Source organism: Quercus suber, unplaced genomic scaffold, assembly GCF_002906115.3.
Source record: "Quercus suber isolate HL8 unplaced genomic scaffold, Cork oak 2.0 scaffold_120, whole genome shotgun sequence".
NCBI lineage: Eukaryota > Viridiplantae > Streptophyta > Magnoliopsida > Fagales > Fagaceae > Quercus > Quercus suber.
In genome coordinates this window covers 1,122,152-1,129,222 of record NW_027069585.1, presented here as the reverse complement: position 1 = coordinate 1,129,222, position 7,071 = coordinate 1,122,152, and the positions used below count along the sequence as shown (strand labels likewise).

The following is a 7,071-nucleotide window of genomic DNA, read 5'->3' as shown; positions in this document are numbered from 1 at the left end:
AAATAATAATAATAATAAATAAATGCTTAGAAATTATACATGTTGGAAACATGAGGGGAGAATGCCTCAAGTTTGAAAATTTAAAGCTATTTGAGAATTTGGAAATTTTGTTTCCTAAGAGTCATTTTTTGTTGGAAGCAAACATGGGAGTATTATGAGCTTAAAAGTTTTTTCAAGTTGCTTGAGAATTTGATAAATTTTGTCTTTAAAGATGTTAGCCAGTGGGGCTTGATAATCCTAAGCAATTTTTCTTTTCGGTCCAAGGAAATATTATCAGAGCTAAAGGTGTACCTACAATCAGCAAGACTTCAAGTAGGTCTTTATTCAAAGGTTTTAATATAGGCCAAGTTTTGGTTATAAAAGGAAGGATATAAAAGGCTCAAAACCCTACGATATTTCCCCAAGTATGCAATACTTTAAATTCAAGCATTGAAAGAGTTTTCCACATCTTCCTTCATTGACTCTTGTGCTAAAATCTGATCATGTTCTTCATTGATTCCTTTCATTTTGTCTTGATTTTTTTAGCTTGACAAGAATTTCCTTTTTGGTTTTCTTAGTATCCCATATTATGATTAGATCACTTACTCCCATTTTTTGTTTTTCTATTTGTTTTTTCTTTTTTGGCCATAATTTTTGCTTAAACCACCATTTCAGGTTTTTAGCCTAGCAAGCTTAATTGTTTTTTGTTTTTTTGGCCCTAACTTTTGCCTAAACTGCCCTTTCTGGTTTTCGGCCTAATAGACTTAATTTTTTTTGATTGATTCCATTAGCTTTCAACCAAATGCATTTTTTGTTTCTTTCAGTTTGACAAAGATTCATCTTTCTTGGGTGAATTTGCATTTTTCTTTGATGCACTCTTATCTTTTCATTTCTTTTATGAATTTTCATTTTTTTCTAATGCACTTTCATTTTTCTTGATTTGACTGAACATTTTTTCTTTGATGAAATGACTCTTGAATTTTCTTTTCCTTATCTTTCCCAATTTGATTGAATTTCTTTTGTTGATGAATCTTCATTTTTTTTCTCATCCTTCTCAACTTGAATGAATCTTTTATGGAATCTCATGTCTCATGTGTCTTTGAATAGATCATTATTTCTCTCAACTTGATGGAAATTCTTGCACTCTCATCTTTTCTTATTTTTCTTCCTTTTTGTTGGAGCCTTTTCTAGCTAGATGACCTTCTCTTTTGAAGGAATAGAATTAGAGAAAACCAACCATCGTGGCCTCTCCATGAGATCGGGAACAGAGCAAAGAAGATGGTGGTGGAGTTCTTCGATGCTCATGAACAGGTCTCATGTTCATTGCCACGGAGTCCTCGGGCTCGATGGGCACCACCTCTAGCAGGTTCGTACAAAGCTAACTTCGATGCGGCCGTGTTCGAGGAGAGAAATTTTGGCGGGATAGGAGTGGTTATTAGGGACTACATGGGTGAGATTATTGGTGCTCTAAGTCAGAAGATTTTGCTGCCACAGTCCGTCGAACATGCAGAAGCTTTAGCAGCGAGCCGAGCAGTGCAGTTAGCGACGGAGCTCTGTCTCTTTGATGTTATTTTTGAAGGAGATAGTCTACGAGTTATAACAGCCATTAACTCAGCTAAAGCGTGCCGTGCTATGTTTGGGCATATTGTTGAGGAGATCCGTGGTCGTAGTTTGTCTTTAGCGAGATGTCAATTTAAGCATATTCGTAGGGAGGGCAATTCCTTGGCCCATGCCTTGGCTAGAAGAGCAGGTCTAACTGCAGATACTGACATTTGGGTAGAAGAGCTGCCTATTGACTTGGATGATGTATTCCAATGTGATTTGAGTTAATAAAAAATTTGCTTACATCTTCCTCAAAAAAAAAGATGACCTTCTCTTTTTTCTTTTCCCCTCGTAGTTTGATACTTTCTCAGAATCTTATCTCCTTTTGATGGATTTTCTTCTCTCCTTGCTTGATCACTTTCTTTGATGAACTCTCTTTTTTGAACTTGATGAACTCTTCATGTTTTTTTTTTGAACTTGTCCCATTATCTTCATTGAGGTCCTTGCCATGTGATGTTGACACCATGGGGTCAATTATTCATCAACATGATATTTAAGCATGCATACCTAATTTTCCCACCCAATATTTAAGTTTTTGGGTCATGCTAATGAGTGCCCTTAGGGCACTGGTTAATAATCCAGTTAAGAAAAGTTTTTATGGAAAAATAAAAAAAAATAATTAATGTCCTGACAGATTTTTTCATTTTCTATAAAAGTAATGTCAAAATTTTCCTAAAATAGATTGTTAACAAGTACCCTAAGGGCACTCGTTAGCATTTTTCTAAGTTTTTAGTGACTCACAGGTTAGTTTTTTGAGGACATAGAAGTTTATGGTTAGTGGATCTATGGGGGTAAGTGGATTTGATGGCATTGATGAAATTTATGGTTTGTGTATCAGTAGCTGGGGTCTGGGATTGGTGGGACTCGGAGTCTCGGACCAAAAGAGGCCACAGACGCCACTTATGTGTAATGTCAAATTTAAAATAGAATGCAGTTTTTAATACTATGTGTGGGTTTGGATAGAAAGGTTAGTTGCGGTGCGTTTTCCAGCTTCGTGTTTTCTCTTTTTTTTTTTTTTTTGCCACACTTGTTGACTTTGGGGGACAAAATTCACTGTGCGTGTACTGTGCGTACACTGTTCAAGCACTGTTCACGAAATATTTAATATTAAAAGTAGGTCTTACAACACTATTCACACATTTAAAAATTATTTTGTTACAGTGTTTTTAGCAACAATCAGTTTTTATCAACTTTCAGCAATAATAAGTGCTATCCAAATGGACCCTATATGTATAAACGAGTTTGTTTGGTAAGGGGATGAAATTACGTTGTTACCCTTTAAAGTATATATATGGGTTATAAAATTGTAAGGTTGTTATGGTCTTTTTGTTTTAATACATCTTTTTTAGCCTAATGGGGATGTAATTAATAATTTACCCCCAAAGATATGGATGGGCTGAAAATATGTAAGGTTTTTGTAGTCTTTTTGGTCTCATTATTTTGGGGTGAAGCTATTCTAACCCTTAGAGCCTTTATAATATTTTTGTTCTAAATTGCTTGTGTAAATTCTTTTTTATCTATTATATTTACAGTCGAAAATTGAGTAGCTAATAACTCAAAAAATATAGGATATGACGTGTGAGGTGTCGGGTATTCATCGAAAGTTGGAAGATCCGGATTCAATCCTAAAACAGTAGACGCTACAGTGTCTAGACACTTGACAGACAAACTGACAAAGTACAGTGGAAAGAAATAGACAATATACAAAATAATCTTTGGTGCGAGACAGTCAATCAGGCAACTAAATAGAAAGATAGGCCCACCCAAATTATCTAAGAGTTATGATTGAAATGTTGATAGCATCTTCTAATTGACAAAAAAACACTCCTGTCTACAGCTTCCACTAATCAACATTAATAAACTAATAAAAAATTGCACCTTACTGCTGACAAAAAGCAACTCCTCCCCATGGTCATTCTTCCAAGATGTCACATGAGCCCCATATAAATACACCTGGAAAACAGTATTTCAAAGTAAGCAAATAAAACACTAATATATTTTTCTATAGCTAACAATAAAACATTAATATAATTCAACAAACACTAAAAATCGTGTTTTCAAAACACAACTTCAACCAAATTGGCTGAATTTTTAAGTGAAATCGCGCAGTTACTCGATTTCAACACTGTTTCTAAAACACAATTGAATACAGAAAACTAGATTCTGCCAAATTTATATAATTTATTATTAAAATAAAAAATTATTATTTTGCAAGATTTTCCCTCATTGGCCTCTAATCATATCTCTCCCAAATATATGTTCCAAAACTCCCTCACCATTACTTCGAAAAAAATATTCCATAACTCTCCCTAGAAAACAATCCTCGTGTTCTGAAATCTTTTCAATCAGATTCACAAACTGCGCTGAGTTCTACAGAGATCTGAGCCTTACGGTTCACAACAACACTACACGCAATTGGATAAAGCCCTAGATTTCACAAAAACGAAACCGAATTTCCAAAACAAAATTACAAATCCAACCACAGATATGGAAAAAAAACGAAGCACGCGATCATCATCAGATTAGGTACCTCGGCGGAGCTTCCGCGCGGATCGCGGAGAACGACCTTGTCGAGGCCATTGATGCCCTTGCAAAGCTCAGCGTGAGTTGAAGCCAAAGGAGCTGAGGCTGAGGCTGAGGCTGAAGCTGAAGAGAGAACCTTTTCGTTACTCATAATAATAGTAATAATAAACTCTTCTAAGCTCTTGTTTTTCTTGATTTGTTATTTATAGCATGAACGAATTTTCAAAAGCTCGATTTGAATCCAAGATAGTACTGTCAGTTTTGCTTTTTACTATTGTTTTTTTTTTTTTTTTTTTTTTACAAGATTCTCTCTTCCGTTCGGTTGGGAGTGTGCGAGGAAATTTCGCGTACGGTAGTTCTTTTTATTGTCTATTTCTTTCCACTGTACTTTGTCAGTTTGTCTGTCAAGTGTCTAGACACTGTAGCGTCTACTGTTTTAGGATTGAATCCGGATCTTCCAACTTTCGATGAATACCCGACACCTCACACGTCATATCCTATATTTTTTGAGTTATTAGCTACTCAATTTTCGACTGTAAATATAATAGATAAAAAAGAATTTACACAAGCAATTTAGAACAAAAATATTATAAAGGCTCTAAGGGTTAGAATAGCTTCACCCCAAAATAATGAGACCAAAAAGACTACAAAAACCTTACATATTTTCAGCCCATCCATATCTTTGGGGGTAAATTATTAATTACATCCCCATTAGGCTAAAAAAGATGTATTAAAACAAAAAGACCATAACAACCTTACAATTTTATAACCCATATATATACTTTAAAGGGTAACAACGTAATTTCATCCCCTTACCAAACAAACTCGTTTATACATATAGGGTCCATTTGGATAGCACTTATTATTGCTGAAAGTTGATAAAAACTGATTGTTGCTAAAAACACTGTAACAAAATAATTTTTAAATGTGTGAATAGTGTTGTAAGACCTACTTTTAATATTAAATATTTCGTGAACAGTGCTTGAACAGTGTACGCACAGTACACGCACAGTGAATTTTGTCCCCCAAAGTCAACAAGTGTGGCAAAAAAAAAAAAAAAAGAGAAAACACGAAGCTGGAAAACGCACCGCAACTAACCTTTCTATCCAAACCCACACATAGTATTAAAAACTGCATTCTATTTTAAATTTGACATTACACATAAGTGGCGTCTGTGGCCTCTTTTGGTCCGAGACTCCGAGTCCCACCAATCCCAGACCCCAGCTACTGATACACAAACCATAAATTTCATCAATGCCATCAAATCCACTTACCCCCATAGATCCACTAACCATAAACTTCTATGTCCTCAAAAAACTAACCTGTGAGTCACTAAAAACTTAGAAAAATGCTAACGAGTGCCCTTAGGGTACTTGTTAACAATCTATTTTAGGAAAATTTTGACATTACTTTTATAGAAAATGAAAAAATCTGTCAGGACATTAATTATTTTTTTTTATTTTTCCATAAAAACTTTTCTTAACTGGATTATTAACCAGTGCCCTAAGGGCACTCATTAGCATGACCCAAAAACTTAAATATTGGGTGGGAAAATTAGGTATGCATGCTTAAATATCATGTTGATGAATAATTGACCCCATGGTGTCAACATCACATGGCAAGGACCTCAATGAAGATAATGGGACAAGTTCAAAAAAAAAACATGAAGAGTTCATCAAGTTCAAAAAAGAGAGTTCATCAAAGAAAGTGATCAAGCAAGGAGAGAAGAAAATCCATCAAAAGGAGATAAGATTCTGAGAAAGTATCAAACTACGAGGGGAAAAGAAAAAAGAGAAGGTCATCTTTTTTTTTGAGGAAGATGTAAGCAAATTTTTTATTAACTCAAATCACATTGGAATACATCATCCAAGTCAATAGGCAGCTCTTCTACCCAAATGTCAGTATCTGCAGTTAGACCTGCTCTTCTAGCCAAGGCATGGGCCAAGGAATTGCCCTCCCTACGAATATGCTTAAATTGACATCTCGCTAAAGACAAACTACGACCACGGATCTCCTCAACAATATGCCCAAACATAGCACGGCACGCTTTAGCTGAGTTAATGGCTGTTATAACTCGTAGACTATCTCCTTCAAAAATAACATCAAAGAGACAGAGCTCCGTCGCTAACTGCACTGCTCGGCTCGCTGCTAAAGCTTCTGCATGTTCGACGGACTGTGGCAGCAAAATCTTCTGACTTAGAGCACCAATAATCTCACCCATGTAGTCCCTAATAACCACTCCTATCCCGCCAAAATTTCTCTCCTCGAACACGGCCGCATCGAAGTTAGCTTTGTACGAACCTGCTAGAGGTGGTGCCCATCGAGCCCGAGGACTCCGTGGCAATGAACATGAGACCTGTTCATGAGCATCGAAGAACTCCACCACCATCTTCTTTGCTCTGTTCCCGATCTCATGGAGAGGCCACGATGGTTGGTTTTCTCTAATTCTATTCCTTCAAAAGAGAAGGTCATCTAGCTAGAAAAGGCTCCAACAAAAAGGAAGAAAAATAAGAAAAGATGAGAGTGCAAGAATTTCCATCAAGTTGAGAGAAATAATGATCTATTCAAAGACACATGAGACATGAGATTCCATAAAAGATTCATTCAAGTTGAGAAGGATGAGAAAAAAAATGAAGATTCATCAACAAAAGAAATTCAATCAAATTGGGAAAGATAAGGAAAAGAAAATTCAAGAGTCATTTCATCAAAGAAAAAATGTTCAGTCAAATCAAGAAAAATGAAAGTGCATTAGAAAAAAATGAAAATTCATAAAAGAAATGAAAAGATAAGAGTGCATCAAAGAAAAATGCAAATTCACCCAAGAAAGATGAATCTTTGTCAAACTGAAAGAAACAAAAAATGCATTTGGTTGAAAGCTAATGGAATCAATCAAAAAAAATTAAGTCTATTAGGCCGAAAACCAGAAAGGGCAGTTTAGGCAAAAGTTAGGGCCAAAAAAACAAAAAA

General features: G+C 35.5%; 2 protein-coding genes across 2 annotated transcripts; one reads left to right on the top strand and one right to left on the bottom strand.

The window, feature by feature from the left end:
• The first annotated feature begins 1,257 nt into the window (after positions 1 to 1,257).
• Positions 1,258 to 1,809, top strand: LOC136068540 (uncharacterized). Its single transcript, XM_065775831.1, has one exon. The coding sequence runs from the start codon at positions 1,258 to 1,260 to the stop codon at positions 1,807 to 1,809; it is 552 nt and encodes a 183-aa protein (XP_065631903.1).
• Positions 1,810 to 5,941: 4,132 nt separating this feature from the next.
• Positions 5,942 to 6,493, bottom strand: LOC112003175 (uncharacterized). The gene has a single exon (XM_024035363.1). It carries the CDS (start codon positions 6,491 to 6,493, stop codon positions 5,942 to 5,944), a length of 552 nt encoding a protein of 183 aa, XP_023891131.1.
• Between the last annotated feature and the right edge of the window lie 578 nt (positions 6,494 to 7,071).